The sequence below is a fragment of the Notamacropus eugenii genome, chromosome 3, assembly GCF_028372415.1.
Source record: "Notamacropus eugenii isolate mMacEug1 chromosome 3, mMacEug1.pri_v2, whole genome shotgun sequence".
NCBI lineage: Eukaryota > Metazoa > Chordata > Mammalia > Diprotodontia > Macropodidae > Notamacropus > Notamacropus eugenii.
In genome coordinates this window covers 71702566-71723094 of record NC_092874.1, presented here as the reverse complement: position 1 = coordinate 71723094, position 20529 = coordinate 71702566, and the positions used below count along the sequence as shown (strand labels likewise).

Genomic DNA, 20529 nt, shown 5'->3' with positions numbered 1-20529 from the left:
TGTCATAAAAAAGTTAAAATTCACAAGATAAACTTTGCATGAGATTGATTAAATATAAAATTTCCTGAATATAACAGAACTAAATTATTGGACTTTCCTTGAATATGTTAGGATTGCATAATTGGACCCAGACATGAATGAATGGGGAAGAAATTTATTAAGCGGTTACTATGGGCAAGGTACTGTATTAAATCCTGGAAATACAAATAGAAAAGAGAGTCCCTGGTCTCAAGCACTCAAATTCTAATGGAGGTGACAACATATTTAATAGGTTTCAGTTCCAACTCAGAGGAAAAGGCCCTGTTGGTCCTTAGGGTACAACAGCAAAGCACATGGTAATTCTGCATCTTTAACATTATATTCTATAGTAGAACCATATCCTTTTGGGATGCTGAGCCATTTGACAATGGTGGTCTTTTGGTGGCATGATAAAGAAATCTAATATGTTTAGTTTGGGGTTTGAAAAAGCTACTGATTTCAGAACCTGATTTACCTCAAATTCCAAGATGACATTATTCTGAACTTTTATTCAATAATTATTGTTTATGTTATGCTTGAGCTATAGAAATTCTAAATCCGTAAGTTTTCAAACTAATGGGTTTTTGTTTTATTTTAAATTTAAAAGTTTTGAAATGCAAGTGGATCCTATAATAATTCAAATGTGATGTATGTAAGTAAAGCAGTCTGAAAACCTTAAAACACTAGATAGATTCTGCTTATTTTGAGTGTATGTTAAAACATCTAGGCTACTTTATCAAATTCACTTAATTTAGGTACCATAACAATATATGCCATAGTAGTGCTGAAATATAGTTTTAAAGACCTGAAACAAATGTGGTCATCTAATTTTTAAAGCAGCATCTAATTTAAAGCAGCTTATGTAATCAGTTGATGTCAAATTATACACATTAAGAATAAAAAGTACTGAGAATACTAAGGAAGCCTTAAAAGAGTTTGTAACTTTGTGGAACCTCTGATCAATTTCATTCCTGCTCCATTTCCTGTTTTCCCTGGATGGCAGTCCCCTCAGGAACCCTGGCTCTTCATCTTGGAGTTATGGTCTCTCTATACTCTTAGTCAATGAGATGCAAAAGCCTCTGTTGAGATTCTATCTCCACAGTCTACCTCAACTCTATCTCCTCTCTTGCGTGGCAAGTGTTATTATGCTAGCTTGAGGTGCTCTGGACTTCTTACACCTGGCTTCCTGGCTTCCATCACTTTCTTCATGCCTACCTCTCCACTTCTCTTCCCTCACAATTTATCCTACACATAGCCACTGGACTATTCTTTCTATAAAGCACAGCTTGATCATATCATTTGTACGCTGGTGAACACAGAACAGAGAAATACAATGTTCAATGACTGACCACTGACTTTTATTTCAAAATTTAAAATCTTATGGCATTCAAGAGTCTCCATAATCTGGATGGACCTGTCTCCATCTACCCTCTCTCATGACCTTAAATTTCAGCCAAACTAGAATTCTAAATTTTAGCCAACCTTTTCTCTTCACTCACAATGTTCCTTCCTTCTAACAACACATGCCCTTCCTATTACCACCTTCTCCTGTTGAAATCCTACCCATCCTTCAAGAATCAATTAAAATGCCATTCTGCCTCATGTTGGTCCTATGGCAACAGAGATGACCAATGAAAAGCCCCCATGCTGCATTAGTATCCCCACAATGTCAAGTTTACTAGAGGAAGGCCCCAGCACCCTGGGTATCTCCAGTGCCACAAACTAGAGTCCCAATTAGAAAAGAAAGCATGCACTGGTTACAAGCTGAATCATGGAAGGAAGGAGCCATATCAAGACCACAAGTCCAATGAGGTATCAAAGTTCCACAGGCGATCAAGCTTTTCTAATGTTGAACCATTCTCATGTTCACAAAGTTCCTTTTTCATCTTGTGTGTTAAGGAAATAAATGTGAGGATAATGAAATATGAAGGAATACCAGCAAATCTTTCCATTTCAAACCCTAAATAATGTAATAATATAGACTTGTGAAATTCAAAGAATTTATAAGAATTTTAACAACCCATAATCATATTATGACATATAAATAAGGGGAAAAAGTAAGAAAGACGCAACATCACTTACTGTTCTTGACTACTGATAATTAGACATCTATTTTGCTCCTTCCCCATCCTATGGCTGTCAGCCTCCAAATATAAGATTTAGTTTGATTTACTGTCCTTAGAGGTCATCTAATCCAATGCTCTTGGTTTTTGGTTTTTGGTTTTTTTTAACAAAGAAAGAAATTACACGGGTTTCAAGTGACTTGATCAAGGTCACATAGATATTAAGTCTAAGAGCTGGCAAACGAATTCAAGTTCTCTGATTTTAAATCTAGCACTCTTTCACTGCCAACAATATATGTGAAAATGTATGTGAAGACCATCAAGAAGCATGTGTCCAGTACAGTTACTATTAATAGTATTTTTATTCTACTTAAGTAAGCATATTGTAAAAGCTGATGAACTCTACTAGCTCATCTTTTCAGGCACCTGTAGGACACTGTAAAGAAAGGCTGCTTGCGTTGGCAGGCAGAGAGTTAGCCTTGGAGTCTGGACTACAAGACCCAGCGCCACCTCTGCATCTGCTAGCTCTGTACCCAAAGCTCCAAGCTCATTCACTGTCATTGTGAGAGACAATCCACAGCTGGAAGTGCCCCCATCCCAGTGACTGCTCACACTGAAGAGATCACAGGTTTGGAGCTCCTTCTCTACCCCATGAGAGAGTACAATTATAACAAAGGTTCATCAGAACTGTCCTGAGGCTTCACAGAAACAAAGTGCCTTCTGACTCAGCAGTTCCATGTTAAATTATATTCAATAAACTTCAGCATAAAGAGACATATTCTGATTCCCTAAAAATCAGTAACAGTATAAGCAGTCCCTCTGACTGATCAGAACAACTCATTCCATGATCATGTAGCATAAGAATTTACAGTTCATATTACATGAAAATAAAACAATAAGCATTTATAGTCTGGATATTTTCTTCAACAATCTGTTAATCTCCTTCATCAATAATTCTCATGTCTCTACCCAAAGTGCCAAATCCTAAACAACAGTTAAAGGGCAGCTGCTCCTGATATCCCGTGTCCTGTGGCCCAAGGAGCCTCTGCTCCTCCCCATGCTGCCATCCTATTATAAGCCTCCCCTCTTACTTTCCTTCCCATACTTTCAGGCTAGAGAGCCCAAGTGCATTATGGGTGATGGAGATTTTTGTCAAGAAGCCTTGCTTGGACCCAAGGGTGGGGCTAGGGGCTGTACCTGTGATTTCATTGATAGAGGGAATTTCCTAAAGAGGAAACACCAACAGCACCTTCTTTGAGAGTTACCTGGGACCCAGGGAAATTTTTAAAAATAGTATATATAAGGGGATTTCTAAGTTTCCTTCCAATTTTGGTTCTATGATACTTGTATGATCTTTCACCTGATGGCAAAATCTTCTTTATTACACATCCTCTAAATGATTCTACATCTAATTATGTTAACACACAACCCATTTTTATTAATCTTATCCATGAGGAGATCATGAAAGATTGTCAAATTCAGATATATTATCTTTATCAGTTCACTGATGTATATATGTAATAATTATCAAAAAAGTTTTCCAACATCAATTGGGAATAAGGTCCCAAATGAATGAACTGTCCAGATAATTGAAGCTTACCTTTTTAAAAGTAATAAACCTTTACTTAAAAAAAAGTTCAAACCTTTTAAAATGTTATATACTATTTTTCCTTAATAGAAGATACTAAATATAATTAACCTTTAACCTGTACTTAACAGAACTTTAGTACAGAAATGACCTCAAGAACTACTAAGGAACATAGAGGTATTTCTTTCAACATTAAAGAGCCCTAGAATGCTTCAATTTTAAAATTCTTCTAATCATTGTTTCCTTTGGTTTTTCTGTGAAATTTCACTGGGAAGCTGGAAGAGATTTTAGAGGTCAACTAGTCAAACCTCATACCTCTAGAGGTCCCCCTTTCTCTATGTTAGCTGTGGTTTGGGGGAGTCACTGCATGCCTGCTTCACACATGACACCTAATTACCAAGAGTTGAGAGATGAATTCATAAAGCATAAAAATTGTATATAAAAAGAAGGCTCTGCCTAAGGGCTTTGTATGTGGGAGAATTGTCCTCTTTAATGGACTTCAAACTTATCATCAACTCAAACATATATTGCACTTTATTAAGAAGCACATTTTGCACATCATCTCATTTGATTTTTAACTTTGTGAAGTAGAAAGTCCAAGTATTATAATCCTTCTTTTACAGAAGAGGCTAAGGCACAGAAAAGCTGACTGACCTGCTCCAGGCCATCTAACTTCTAATTGGCAGAAATGGAATCCCAAATTTGGTGCTCTTTCCAACACAAATCAATTTCATCCTATCAATTTCTGCTCTATTAACACACTATTTTACATACCTTTCTTGTGCTGTAGCCAGGGCAGTGGGTTACACTGGATATATAACTTAGTGTAAAACTTTGATGGATCATACTAACTTGTCAAGGCTTTAAATACAAGCCAAGCAATCAATTCTGTATTTGTCATGACAAGTTCAACTAAATTTGGAAAGATTTGTCACCAGGTGACAACAGGTGATTAAATTATTTTAGCTACTGCAAATCTACTAAGGCATGGAGGGGTCGTGACCTACATCAGTGAAAGGATTAGCCACACTGATGTAATTACAAATGTTTTCAAGTATCATACTTGCTTAGAAACTATTTTTGGTTACTTCTTGGTTTTCAGCTATCTTACAGAATTTTTTGGTTATTAAATAAACTATTAGACAAACTTTAAGAGCAGTTAAATTTACTGTATTTGATGTAAATTCATTAAAGAGGGTCAGGCAGATAAGCAATCTTGTTAGTTTTCCTTTCCAGTAAATTTTCTTTTCGTTCCTATGCGATTCCTCCACAAAGTCCCATCCTGATACCTCATTGTAGTGTACTAATGATCCTGGTTTCTAAAAGGTTTTCCAAAGGAAAGCAAACTCTAACCTTTCTACAAAGCTGGAGGGACTCCCAGTACAGTCTCAGGAACAGATATAGTATGATTTCTGAGTACCAATCAAGCTAAGGATGGAGAGGTTTGTAACAAGGAAGCTGGGTACTTGGCACTGACTTCTTTGGCCACTGCAACCCAAGAAATAAAGAAAAATACAAAGGTACTCAGTTCAGCATAGCCCACTTATTTTAAACTGTCAACTGTGGATGAGAAAGAGGGCACTAAGATCATACAATATGTATAATACCTATAAACTTTAACTTGGTTGTTACTACACTACACGAGAGATCCTTGTCCAAATAAGTGGACTTATTATTGGAAGAACTGAATCATGCCAATATTAACATTTTAACCCTAAGTAAAATCAGAAGATGGAAGGCAGTTGCAGCTAAATGGAAACAAAGTTCACAGGTTTTACTTGTACAGGCAAATAAAAAGGTATTGGTTTAATGAGATCAAAGCCTTGAAGAAATGTGTCACTGGATTTTTTTTTTTTTTTTGGTTAGTTAGTATTGTTGTACGTGTGATAAGCTCTTTCAAAAAGACTGCCATGAAAATAATTATACCTTAGGTGTTAACATCCTTACATAGGATGAATAGGTAAATTCTATATGGAACTCAATAAGGTCTCCAAATGAACTGATATTTGGCGAATTCAATGCAAAGGTAAGAACAGATACCTGTCGATCAACAAGCAAAAGTGATTACTTTATGTTAGGTACTACACTAAGTGCTATCAACACAAATTTAAGCAAAAAAAAAAAAAAAAAAGACAGCTCCTGCCCTCAGGGAGTTGATATTCTAATGGGAGAAAACAACACAATTTCACATAGGTTCCCAAAGTGGGCCATACCACCTTCTGGGGGGGCACTGAAAGATCCAAGAGGGTGGCAATAGCCTTGAGTGCCAAGAGGGAGGAGGGGTGTTGAATAAAAATAAGGGGGAGGTAGAAATATAAGGAAAGAAAATAAGAAATTTTTGAAAAATTGTTGTACATGCTTCATCTCTTGCGTAATAGTTAAAGTCATTATTTTCCAAATAAACACACAAAATGCAAGTTATAACCAATCAATAGTCAAGTCTGTCAACATGTTTTAACAAGCAAGTGTTGGCGGGCAAGCCTGTCTTGCATTGTGGGAAAGTCCAGCATGCATTGGCAGGAATATGTGCATTTAATTACTTGTTTACAAATACAATGTTATATGGTTACATACTGTGTCATCAAAATTTCAATGTAGAAAAAATCCCCACAAATTCATAATAAATTATTAAATTTGATGTATCATTTAAAAATATATTTTATATTTTTTGAAGTGATGTGAATTTAAAAAAACATATATTAAAAGGGTTAAAGAAAATAGATTGCTAGGGGGCACTGATTAATTTTCTTTTTTGAAAAGGGGGCAGTAGGCCAAATAAGTTTGGGAACCTCTGACCTAAAAGGAAGCTGTAAATGGGGAGCAGAAGGAGAAAAGAGAGAAAATACCCCAGAGAAGTAAGAAACAAAGAAAGGTCTGTCCTAGGAACCCTCCTTAAACGGAAAAGATATGACTGTGAATCCACCACATTGGGGATGCTAATACCTCAGGCATTTCTACCTATATATGATGTAGAAGTTATACCAAAGAGAACAAAGTCAGGACAAAGGGGTGGATCAGATGAAATGAACATCAAGGAAGAGATCTGAATTAGAAAACAGTTATGAAGTCACTGATTCACAAACTAACTGGAAGTGAAAGGTAAAGGTATGAGAAAAATCTTGGACATTATTATTATTACCCTCTCCAAAATCAACTAAGAGACCATCAACAACTAGCACTTTTCAGGCCTGATTTTCCACCTACAAAAATTTTTATGAAATTAAGTTATACATACAGGGTGTCCCAGAAATCTTAGTGTAGCTGTAAGTCATTATTAATAGCTTTGCCCTTTAATAGATTAAAGCTACACGAAGATTTTTGGGATGTCTTGTCTGTCAATGACATCAGTAAGTATTCTTTCATGGGAGACTATCTCTTTGTGCACAAGTCATCAAAAGATAAAGAGAACATAATTTCACACTGCGTTTACTCTTGACTAATTTTTTTAAGTCTTTCCATTCAGTAGAGCAAACTACTTCCTTAAAGCCTCATTTTCCAATAAGAAATCTCCCATGGATACATCAAAATTATAAAAAATTCATGTAAAGATACAACAGCAGAGAACTTTGTTTTATGACAGGGCATAAAACAGAAAGACGTAGGCTTGAATTACCTGGACATATGCCTAAAGTCCAAGTTGAAGGGGTTTCCCAGAGGTCAGGAATTCTTAACCATTTTTGGGTCATGGACCACTTGATCAGTCTGGTGAAACCTAGGGGACTCATTAGACTAATGTTTTTAGATAACTGAAGGAAATGCTACATTTCAGTTAGAGGTGAATAAAATCAAGAAATTTTTATCCCCATCCAAGTTGATGAACCTTAGGTTTACAACCTCTGCCATATGGTTATATCCTACAAATGCCCTTATTTGTGGATGGCATGGTAATGATCTCCAATACAGAGCTATCTGGACCGAAAAAGACAATCACTCAAAAAAAGTGTGCCCTAAACATCTACACAGGATGGGTACACAATAAATATATGAAGAACCAGAGTAAAGGATATCATCAAAGAAAGGTATGTGATTAAAAAAAAAAAAAAAGATAAGCTTGTCACATGGCAAAAGGGAGGTGAGGGTTTACTGATGTTCTCCAGCTGTCTTCAGAATGCCAAGAGAAAGGGAAGATAGGCCCAATCAGTTGAGTGGGTTTCTTATGGAAAACTCAGCGGAGGCTGTGGTCCAGAGCCACACAGGATGAGCAAGCCTGGATGAGATGTGATATGCATCACTGCTGAGAACATCTCCCGATGAGATCACAAATCCATTTCAGTAGTTTAAAGTGTTTTGAAGGCTGGGCATGCCTATTTTAAATTATATCAAAGGTGAATGTCTACTAAATCACCCACAGGATTAAATTTGTTCAGGAAAGAGACACAGCAAAGACATACGGGAAAGAGTGCTGGACTTGGGAGTCTGAAAGATATGGGTTCAAATCCTATCACAGACACTTACTACCTCAGGCAAGTCACTGAACCTTTCTCAGCCTCAGTTTCCTCATTTGTCAAATAAGGAAGTCTGGAGTCCATGACACTCCAATTCTAAATCTATGATCCTTGATCCATGAAATACATGAGGCTTAAACTTAACAACTGTACTAGTAATTTTAGGGGGCATCTTAATCATGCACTCTTACCTTTACAGCACTATAATGTCATAATTAAAAACAATCTCCTCCCTTATAGATTGAATGCTCCCTTGTGACATTAAAGGAGAGCTAAGCAAAAATATCTGTAAATCAATACAACTTTAAATAATACAAGGTACAATAAATGCAGCTTTATTTAAAATGCAAAAAACATTTCTTAGCTCATAGACCATATAAAAACCAGTCATGAACCAGGTTTGGTTCTCAGGCTATAGTCTACTATGACCAGTGAAGTTCCTTATGACTAAACTGTTTTTCAGTAAACAGAATTTAAAAATAGAATAATTAGCTTAAAAGTTATCCTAAATTATCCTAAATCAAGATATAGCATAACTGTTGTTGCAGGGAGACAACTCTGAATGGGACAGTCTACAGTCTAATAGGATAAATTGTATATTAAGGATGTTTCTTGTGAAAAGAAGAGAATCAGAAAATTAGAAATTTTTAGCATGCTGTAGACATATATGTGGATTTTAAATACACAGCTATCATTCTATTCAGAATCAGAACTTTACACTGACTGTATATACAAATAAGGAAAGATAGGCCCAGAAAGGGCATTTTATTATGTCATGCTTAGAATTTTAAATACAAAAGGATAAATTATCAAATTAATCCCTAGAATTAGCATATGGAGTTAAACAGAGGCAAAATGGGTGAAAAGGTGAAGATAAATTTAAAATAATAAAATTTTAAAGAAAGCATAAAGTTCATCATGAGGAATTTGGGGAGGTACAATAACTTCATTAAAGACAATGGAGACCAAGAACAACTGTAACAAAATAGGGAGAAAAGATCAGCATAATCAAAATAACAAGAACATAAGAGTAGTCTAAAGTTCTTTACATTTCCAGGGTATGAGAAAAGCCAATAAATTAATTATAAAAGACTTTTTTAAACTTTACAGAAGGGTGGAGGAAGTAATACCCAAGTTATTTGGACGTTCAGAAATTGGGGTCCTCCAAAAGTTAGATTTCTTCCTTTAAGAAAGCAATGTTTTTGAGTAAACTATACTAAGACATCATTAAAAACAATTGGAATAATTAACATCTACACGCAGAGCAGTTCTAAAGAGGAAGCAGCTAAATGTCAAACACCTTGTGACTGTGAATTATCTAGTAAAAAGGACTACATAAAAATAAAAAGGTTAACTACTATCTCAAATGAAGAATCACAAAAACTATATCCTGGTACAAAAAATAATAGATCAAATCTATCAAGTTTGGTAGAGTAAAATCACAAAAAGCATAAATCAATGAATCCATGTTACAATGATAAGCCCCATGGCTTGTATTCAAATTCTCATTTGATGCAGACAAATTCGATGATCTGGAACAAGTCCCTTTCACCTCCCTGGGTCTCAATTTCCTCATCTATAAAATGAGGATGTTGGACTAGCTATCCTCTGAAGCATCCTCCAGTCCTAGATCTCTGGCCCCATGAATCAGCAAAACCCAGGCTCATACTTCTAAATGTTCATGAAACTCTGGATCAAGGTCTCAATGTTGTCTACTTAGACTTTCAGGCATTCTCTTTTGAAAACCGAACCCTTCAAAAGAAATAGAGCGCCTCAGTAATGCAGGGGTAAACCTGGAAATAGCAGCCTCCTACAAAGCACCTGCCCTGTTTCCAGTCCAGTCCCAGCAGTCACCATTCAGAGAAGTGACCTCTGTTGAGACGGGAACTGGTAACTGCCTTTGCAGGTGTTGCAGCCCTTGAGTCCTCAGCAGTCACAGCCACTGAAGACCAGAACAAGATGTCTTACCTCCCAAGGCTTGCATATCGTCAAATGGTTATAAGTCAGAAAAATGATATGGCTTTATCAGTGGAAATTACATGAAAGAAAACGCATTGCCATCTGCTTTGATGTTACATCCCTGAGGACCATGGGGCCTTTTCTTCTGACTAGAAGCTGAAATTACTAATGTCTATTATCTTCTCCATTAGAATGCATGCTAAGCCTTGACAGCATGGACTGTCTTGCTTTGCCATATACATATCTCCAGGGCTTAACTCAGGGTTTTACACATAGTAATCATTTAATAAATGCATTTTTATCTATTTGTTCTATAAATTTAAGATACATAACAGGTTTAAGTTTAAATTCCTACCACTTTTATTTTCTATTTCTCTTTTATGCATAAAGAACACAAATATTTTACCTTCATAGATCAAAATGACACAAAGCGACACAAAATGAGTAAAGCCCCTGTTTGTAGAGGGCAGTTTCACCAAGGCCCTTGACCTTGTTCAGAGAACTCTCCTTCTGCACTTTAGTGTACTAGGTGCATATCTGCATTTAACACCTGCAGAGCTGCTTTCTACCTCCCCCACTACAATCAGGACACAAAGTAGCTGAGGAGCCACCATTGTAATCTCACATGATAGAGCATCTGTGTTTACATCTGGCTCTCCTCACATGTTTGGACATGATTAACACAGAAAGGGGTAAAAAAACAATAAAAGCTTAACCACAATAATAAATAATGTTGCCATTATTAAAAATCACGAATTGCTAATTAGGATCCTTTGGCACATTTAGAATGGAAAGGCATGGTGGCATTTAGCAACAGTTGATGAAAATGGGAAGAAAAAGTATGGTCAATCAAAGCAAATTAACATGCATCAGTGAGAGGTAGGTCTCACTTTAAAAATAAGCATTGTTTGAAATTTTACTCCCTGCTACAATTAATATGATATTTAATAAATAAGTCTCATCAGCTCAGAAAAAAGTGTGATCAGCACCACCACAATTTCTGCTAGGCTCTTGATAATTATGAGAATGCCAAGTTTAAGTAATGCCTCTGAGGTGATAAAGACCTAATTATAAAGACCTACACTATTTACATGATGACACACTAAGAAAAATTACATAAAAACAAAATATATTTTCATGGTATTAAGTTTTCATGTTTATCTTAAGACAAAAAGGTGTCACTCACTTTTTATTAAAAGTGTTGGTATATTTAAACAACATTACAATAATTGGGCAATTAAATATTTCTGACATTTGAACTAAATTAAAAGCTTAAAAAACCAATTTACTAGTATATTTACACAACTGATGAAAGATGCAAAGTACAAGAAGAGTTATTTTTATTGGTCCAGACCTGAGATTTCATTAGTATGGTGAACAGCTAGAAAGGAGATCCCCTTCCTGTGCATGTCAATGGACAAGCGCTGGGAAACACAATTTTAAAGTTAGCTTGAGTGTCAAGACGATAACCGATTTGATGGTGATAATATAGCCAGTAGGTGTGAAAACAGAACTTGAATCCAGGACTTTGATTTTAAGGATGGTCCTCTATCCCCATACCACAGTGCCTCTGTAGTTACTTCATTAGACAAAATATGCATTTTAAAAACTGCGATTTCAGTGTTTATGTAAGACTGTATTGGATTCAGAACACTACTTCTTTCAGTTGGCAGTTTAAATTCATGCAAAACATGATCCCTAATGAGAAGGATGGGGGTGAGGTGGGGGGGGGGAGATGAGAGGATCATCAGAAGGAGAAAGTATTAAAGGACAAGCAAAGAAGAATACAAATGAAAGGAAAATCCTTAAGGTATTAAGGTCTGGAGTCTACTGGTTAACTTAACTGCCATATAATCTCTGTTTACTTTTTTAAGAGAGACATGGTAATAATTTTAAAAAGCCATGTTATTGCTTACTTCAAGGATCAGAACAATTCCCCATAAGGAAAAAAAAATCCCAGTGGAGATATGCTTGCCACTCTGTTACCATTATATTAGAATTTTCGTATGAGATTTCATGTTTGCTCTGCTCCAATTGTAATTAAAATATAGCCACTATAAAAAAAAAAATATGGCAAAGTCATTAAGTCTTCAAGCCCTACTCCCAACACACACACACACACACACAGAGTCATCATGTAAGATAAAAAAAAATTAAGAACATAGGCCTTTTAGTAATACAGTTTGGTCCAACTACAATTTTAAGGTAAAGATGATTAGATTTGAAACTATTTCTATCTATATTTTAATTACATTGCATCTGTTATTTAAACTAGCACAAGGTGAAATAATTTCACAAAAATGGAAATACTAAAGGTTCTAACATGGTAGGAGGTAAGAAGACTCACAGTAGAGTAGTACAACATATCTCTTTTGTTAGCATCCTCTACTGGTGGATTCCAAAGACAGCAAGGAAAGTGTCTCTAACATATGCATGTACCTTTCCATTTGGTTAATATACCAGAATGACAGACTTCAGTTACTCGAGTAGACTTTTCCAAAAGAAAAGGTTGTGAGAGGTGGGAAATGAGAAAATTTAACTCTTCAAATATATATAATAAACAAAGCAACCAGGGCCATTTTGAAATCCATTTACGCAGCTCTAATTTATCTCCATTAAAAATGACTTACAGCATTCACATAAAGTTCGCTGCATAAGGTTTGTTCTAAGGGCAAACGCTACTCAACTGGATGACTAGCTGTCAAGTTAACAGTACTGGAGACTCCTATTTTACACCCTCCCCACTCAAACAACAGATATTCCAGAAAGGAAATTAAAATTTGCATAAGCATCACAATCTGCTCTGCCTTGATCTAGAATGAACAAAAATTATTTCCATGCAAATGAAACGAAGTACCTCCATGAGCACATCCCAGCACAACCAACGCTTATCTCTTAACCATAAGCCTTCGGCGGCTAGCATTCTTACTGGCAGTTCCCATCAGAAAATATCTGCCACTTAAACACGACTGCGTTGCTAAGAAATATTCACCAGTGCCCATCCTGAGGTTTCACTGCAGTGGCATGGGAAGCTCATTTTTAATTCGTAAAATATATCGCTACGTACAGCTTAGACAACAGACATGCTGATTATTCATCTACGAATGAGAAGCACTTCCGAACAACAACAGAACCAGACGCAATGCGAGGATCCCAAAGCGGTGAAAATGGAAGGTACCTGGAACAGTCCTATCTCATACACCTTTTGTTTTCTGGGCGATGCATGCCGCAGACAAATCGCTTTGCGCTAGCCGGCCTTCAATCTGTTTGTCTAACGTTAAACACAAAGGACAAACACCGCCAGGCATCGCGGTAAATAAAGGCGTCCCCGGAGCACGGAGGCGGCGGGCGGGAGGGGGCTGACACCGCCGGCAGCAGAGAACTCAACCCCATCTTTGTCTACCTGCACCAGTTGCCATTTGCCGCGGCGATCCGAGCCTGCCTCGGGCTGGGCTCTCCCGGACCTTTCCGGAACGCCTTTCCCCCTTAGGTCATCTGTTGATATGGCTAGGAGGAGATCTTCCTAGGACGGGATGTGGAGGAGCAGCTCCCTTCTCCCCCCCGTGCAGGTAAACATGTTTACAGCAGCTGCACAGACACTGGTGGCTCAGACTCACATGTCACACACATGTCGTCAGCAACAAGAAAAGCCCCTTCCTCGGACGCCCCACGCCGTAATCCGGGGAGACGGCGCCGCGCTTTCCGAACTTACCTTTCCCGCAGCCCTTCGGCGGCCCCCACGCGGGGGGCGCTCCCCACCCGGGGAACGAACCGGGCCGAGCCTCGGCGACGCGCCCCCCGCCCCCGGCCGCCCCCGGCCCGCGGCGGGCCACGATAACGCAACTTCCAAGCGCAACTTGGCGCGTTCTTTCAGCTCGGGCTGTTTATTTGCGTGTTTCAATGGTTAATTAAATCCACGGCCAGGAGCCGCAATCCCAGCCCTGGTCTGCCGAGAGCCCGCCCCGGGGCTGGAAGGACCAGCTCCAGACAGGAAGCCCCCTCCAGCACCTCCAACGGCAGGAAAGGTGACCGAGCCTCCCCTTTCGCAGCCCACGGGGACTAGGAACAGCTCATCCCCTCCTTTTCTAGGAGATGGAGACGCTGTCACAGGCACGCTGCGCCCCGCTCCCCCTTCGGAAAGAACCCACGTACCCCCAAAGCAGCCCCCGGCCCGCGGGCTGCGACGTCCATGTCATTCCTTATATAGCCTCAGCGGCTCGGCCACGCCGCTCCCACCCCCGATTCGACACGCAGGTACGGGGGAAGGCGCGGGGCCGGGCGGCGGCAGCAGCAGCAGAGCCCGGGGGAGGAGGGCCCGCCCGCTGCCCGCCCGGCCACGGGAGTTTCAGGCCGGGAAGACCTCGGGCGGAGACGCGAGAAACTTACACGGGCTGGGCGGCGGCGGCCGGGGGCTCGGGCTCCTTTCGGGCTGGCCCCCCTGTGGGTGGGAGGCGGGGGGCTTCGCCCGCCAATCAGCCCGGATCAATAAGCACTACAGCGGCCGCCCGCCCGTCAGTCCGTCCGTCCGTCCCTCCCCTCCCACTCGAGCCCGAGCCGCAGACACAGCTCCACGCTCGCCTCCGCGCGTCTCCCCCAGGTAACAACTTCCCCGACAACACCCGTGCGCAGCCGGCCCGGCCCCCCACGCTCCCCCCCGCGCCGGGGGCCGGGGTCTCCCGAGCCAGGTAACTTGCCCGACGTCCGCGGGCACCACCCGGCCGGGCGGACAGCAGCCTCCCCCACGCATCCGCTCTCTCCGCTCGGGAGAGACAACTTCGGGCGCCCTGGGAGCTGGGGGGCGCTCCCCGCCCCTCCTGGCGCACCCAAAACACTGTTCACAAGCACCGGCAGCACCGCCACCCCCCGCCCCGGCCGGGCCAACAGCTCGGGCGCCCCCCCGCCACGGCCGCGCGGGGGCAGGGGGCGGGGGGCCACTTCCCCCCCCAGGGACGCGGGGAACAAGTTTGTTCATCGGGCTCGCGGGGGCCTCGGGATTGCGGGAGAATGACACCGAGGAGGGCTGAGAAGGGAGGAGGAGGAGGAAGGGGGGAGAAGCCGGGGAGAGAGGCAGAGAGAGGGGGAAAAGTGCGAAAAGCCTCGGCGGCGGCTCCGCCCGGAGCCCGAGAAGTGGCCCCGCCGCCCCGAGGGGCCGGGATGCAGCCGCCGCGGCTAACGGTCCAGGGAGGCAGGCGCGGCGGGAGCCGCTAGGCGGAGAGCCGCCAGGTAAGGGGAGCACTAGCTAACGGTTCAGGCAGAGCAGCGGCCGGCGGCTGGGGCCGGGGCCGGGGCTGGGGCAGCGGCTCGGGCTCGGGCTCGGGCTCCGGCTCCGCGGGCAGCAGGCGGCGGGGGGCTCCCACCACTACTTTCTACTTTCCCACTCGACTTTCCCCGTCCCTCGCCCCGCGGCCCCCCGGCCCGGCCCGGCTCTCCCTCCTCAGCCCCGGGCGCGCCCCGGCCGCCGGGCTCGCCCTGGGCCCCGCCGCTCCCCGAGCCCGTCCGCGGACTCACCGTTATTGCGCCGCGGGTTCGCCTGCTTTCTGCGCTTACACCTGGGGCCATCCGCCATGATCCTCTCGCTTGTGTCTAAATGCTCGAGTCACCTCCTCCCCCTCCCTCCCCCTTCCCCCCCCTCACCCCTCCGCCTCCACCCCTCCCTCCCTCCCTCCGCTCCCCCCTCCCCGGGCTCCCCACCGCACCTGGTTTACGACACTCGCGGCTTTACGACATCACCTTCCTTACACCTAGAGGCGCTCGCTCTACGACCGGAACCTTGTTGCTAGGGCGAGGGCGGTTTGCGGCAACGGTGGGCGCTGGCGAGCTTTGGAACTGAGGGGCCGAGGGAAAAGTTCCCCCTCAGGTACCCGGGGGGTGGTGGGGCAGCGGGAGTCGCCCGGGACCTGGGCTGGACAAGGTAAAGAGCGAGTGAAGGACGCAGCGCTGGCCACCCCTTCCCGCGGTCACATCCCGTGTGCCCCCTCCCTTCCCCGGGACCCCCCCGCCCCTCCGCTGCGCTCCACGCCGAGCTCTCCTAGAGCGGGAGGGGGGACTAGGCCGGGCTGCCTCCCCTCCCCCCATGGCCCGCGGCTGGGGGACTCGCGTGGACAGGTTCCGGGGTCTCTGACAGCTGTCGCACACACGCACACCCAGAGGACCCCCGGATCCACGGATGAGAAGGGGGGGGTGTCAAGGAGCCCCACGTGACCACGACGAGCTGGGTGCTCCCCCCGCCCCCCCTCGGATCTCACCTGTGCGGGCCTCGGCCTTCCGGCCCCTCCCCCTCCCCTCCGGGCAGACATAACGGATCATGGGTGTCGGGGCTGGAGAGTTAGGGATTTACAGCCCCCAGGCCGGCGAGCTTAGTGCTTTAGGGGACCCCGAGTCAAGAAACAAAGGGGGGGACCTGGTGGTGCGGAGCAGGGGTCGGTGCCCCCCCCCCCCCCCCCCGCCCCATTCAGCGATTGAACCACCGGGAAATGCATCCAATGGAGGAGCCTGTGGATGTCGGAAACGCAACAGCGGCACATGGAAAGTGTAGCAGTTGGAGTCAACTTGAAGTGCCCAATGGATGAGCTTGGGTGCGTTTGAAATGCGCTGGTTGTCATTGGACAACATGGCAGTTGTCAGGGACTGCGAAGTTTCTTCCTTCATAGGGCAGAGAAGGCAGCCGTGTGTGCTCTGCCACGCATTTCTGTGAACATGCATTCGGTTTTCATCCTCCTCCTGACCCATCGTATTTAATTTTGGAAGATTTTCTAATAAGCTCTTACAGCCTTTCTTGGAAATTACATTAAAAAGTATGAATGACACAGGATGATTTCCGTTGTTGGAAAGTTTAATTCTGTAGATAAATGACAGTTCTGTTTCTTGTCCATGTTATGCCCTGGACCTCTTCAAGAAGTGTGCGCACTATTTGTTGAAATTGAATGTGTGGCTCAGATGAATGAGATTAGTATTCTACATCAGATTTTTATCCTCGTGTCAGTCATCTGCAAAGAATCAAAATCCCCTTTTCCCTTGATTAGTATTTCGAATAGATCGCTTATCTCCTCAGGGCCTTCCAGTGGCTCTGGGTTGCCTTTAGGTTTTAAGTTTGGTGGGTAACTTATTCTCGTTTTAATTAACTACCTTTCTCCAACCTACACTGTTTGCTTCTCTCAGATAAATGTACTTGCTGCCTCCAGGATCCTTTACCTGTGCCATTTCTTTTCTGAAATGCCTTCTTACTCTTTTTCCTTCTTGAATCTTTACCACAGAAAGTTATTAGACTCTCATCACCCCTCACCATCCTTTATCCTTTTCACCTTTAAAAATTTATAACTCTTAATATATGTGTTTGAATATTATAATACTGCGTGTTCCACTTAAATACACAGATAGGGACAATTCTGTAGAGCATTTTCAGGTTTGCAAAGCACTTTTCTTAGAATAACCCTTTGATGTATATAGCACTGCCCCCATTTTACAAATGAAGAAATTGATCCCCAGAAGGGAGTCACATACCTAGTGTCAGTATCAGGACATGAACCCAGGTCTTCTGAACTGGGGACTTGTTCTTTACCCTCTCACTTTTTCAGTAGTACTGCTAGAGATGCCAGGATTTAGTGACTCCAGGAGTTGTTTCTGTATCCTTCCCTTTGCCTCCTCCTCTCAAATCCCCCCCCCCCCCCCCCCCCAGAGTTTCAGGCTAGGGGTATGGAATGTGAATGTTTTGTGAGTTTGGGAAAAACAAAACAAAGTTTTCTTTTTATCTCTTCTGTAAAATCAAAATCCTTTACAGGGGAGCATTCAGTTATATTCAGAGACACATATAAACATGTGCATTGATCAAGGTATGTATACAAATGGACTGATATCCCTTTCTCACACATACAGTTCTGAGCCATGTAAGGGCAGTAATCTTGTTTTTGTAAAACTTTTTTTTTGCTAGATTTTCATGATGTAACATGTTTTGTGTTGGTAAATACTAACTGAACACATTTCATTTGCCAAAATAGTTTTTATTCATAATATGTGTATTGTTTAATTTGGCTATTCCCTCTATTGGTACAGAGCACAACTCCTCTGGTACCTCATCCTGACCAGTTCTTAAAAATATTCTCTCATGTATCTTTCACAGAGGAGCTGTCCTTCATTCTAGAACCCCTCACAGAATCAGAGATGGAAGAACACTTAGCCCCAAATCCTCATTGTACAGATGAATAAACCGAGGCTCAGAGAGTTCAGGTGACTTACTTATGATTACACAAGTTGTATATATTAGGACTATGATTTGAACCTCTAGATCTTTCAGCTCCATATCCAACGTTTTTCTTTATATATCATGACTAACCAGCACTCAGTTTTTCCATTATCTCGTGTTTATGCCGCATGTACAGTAATTTTCTGTATTTTCAGAATACAGAATATTTCTATTTTTCAGTAATTTTCTAGATAATATCCCTAATTCTTGCATGTAGGTATTAGGCATATGCCAAAGCCTAGCCAAGTTCACCATGTCTCTATCTCCATTGCCCTTTTGGTCACCCTATAGGTATTTTGATTCTTTGAAATTTTCAGTATTCTAAAATTAGTAACTACATAACATCATAGGGGAGGCAAGAAGACCTTAAGACAACAAGAATAAAACATTTATATAATAACCACTTATTGATTGTAATATTTGTTAAATCTTTAAAATCTAGTATTGACAAAAAAATCTAATGGGCCATTTCCCTATATGTCATCCTTATTCCTCAGTTTTGGTGTTTCATTGTTTCATTTTTCCATTTTAGATATCACTGGTAGCTAAAACTAGAAGTGCTAATATTTTTACAGTATACTTCATAAAGAAAAGATTGGTTACACTGATGATCAGAAGAATCAGTTGCCATTATAGAATCCAACATGCAACATATTTGATAGCACAGAATTGATGAAAGCTTTGTTACGTTATCCCTGAACTCAGAATTTTAAGTGCCCATCCAGCATGTTGCTTCCCCCCTCTCCCCTCACTTACTTAGGTATGACAAGCAAAAGCCCTTGTGTCATGGTATCATCATCAGCGAGATTCTGCAAGCAGTGGAACACAAACCTGAAAATGAGGCATAGTGAGGTCAGTAATCTGTTCTGAGAACCCAGATCAGCTCCTCATCTCCCAGTAAGGGCTTCCAAGATCAAGCACCTCTCCCCAGCATCATGTGGAGTTGTGGTGGTGATTGTTTTTATAGGATCATGTAATTAGAGCAAAAGGGGACTTCATAGATCATGTAGATTAACACGCCCTTATTTTAAAGACAAGGACATCAATTCCCAGAGAGTTTGTGACTTGTTCAGAGTAGCAGAGATGGTAAATGACAGCTAGAATTTTAAACCAGTTCTTTGACTGCAAATCTAATACTATTCCTTTATACCATATTGAAACTAAATATTATTTGTTACTCAGTGGACAACGAAAGAGTTAAAACAGTGAATTTTTTCATAGACCTGTTTTTAAGACCATATATAATTTATATATTATCAGAACACTATCCACAGGCTATTCATTAATGAGTACAAAATAAAATAATCTTTTCCCCCCAGATCACAATTTAAATTGAAAACTGCCATCTTAGAAGGTTGATTTATAAACAGTTCCTTTGTTAATATTATTTGTTAAACATGCCTAGGATTTCATTTTCTATTATACAAGATGAAAAAATGATACGCGTCTTCAGACAGAACTATATCTTGATTTTGTCTTTTGGTGTGTTTTAGCCACGTTCCACAAATGATAGTTGGAAGATTCGTGGTTCATGCCACTTTTTTTTTGTCACTGAGTTCTCTCCTTTTTGACTTCATGTATCAGCCAGCTGTCTCTGGTGTTCGCTCTGACCAGTCCTTTGATTTCCAGTCCTTTCCTTCCAGTTTTCTCTCAGTTCTGTAACTGATATAATACACTTCTTGGAGCACTGGTAAGTGTGTGAATATTAAGTATTGAAAATATAGATTTTGAATATTATATTCCACTTTTGGTCAAGGAAAAAACTGACAAGAAGCAGTGCATCAGAGGCAATTTAATGCACAGCTCCACAATCTTTCTTTAGTCACATTGTATTCAAATATTTTGAAGGCCTTCATTTTATTCTGCTTACTTCGGCAAGGATGCTGTCAGATCCTTTCGTCTTATTATCACCCTTTTATTCTTTTTGTGTTGTTTTGTCCTGTGCCTGAAATACCTCTTCTCAGTAATCTTGTCAAACTCCCTTCCTTCCTGTGTTCAAGGACTTTTGAAATCTTCCTGTTCTCTGAAGTATTTCCCTCCTTCACATAGAAGTGGAAGGTAGGCTAGCCATGTATTGCTATTTGTACTACATTTTAAATTGTATTAATATTTGGGCAATATTAATACAATTTAAAATGTAGTAGAAATAGCAATATACACTTATTAAATGCTTAAGTATTTACACCCTAAAGAAGCTTAGGGTTGCTGAAATGTTAC

At 41.6% G+C, this 20529-nt stretch overlaps 1 protein-coding gene across 2 annotated transcripts in view; it reads right to left on the bottom strand.

The window, feature by feature from the left end:
* ZEB1 (zinc finger E-box binding homeobox 1) overlaps positions 1 to 15688 on the bottom strand; it is a 202168-nt gene extending 186480 nt beyond the window's left edge. For both annotated transcript variants that reach the window (XM_072651927.1, XM_072651928.1), the window contains exon 1: positions 15582 to 15688. In XM_072651927.1, coding sequence (XP_072508028.1) covers positions 15582 to 15639 — 58 coding nt within the window. In that variant the 5' untranslated portion in view covers positions 15640 to 15688. The remainder of the gene's footprint in view (positions 1 to 15581) is intronic.
* Positions 15689 to 20529: the final 4841 nt, after the last annotated feature.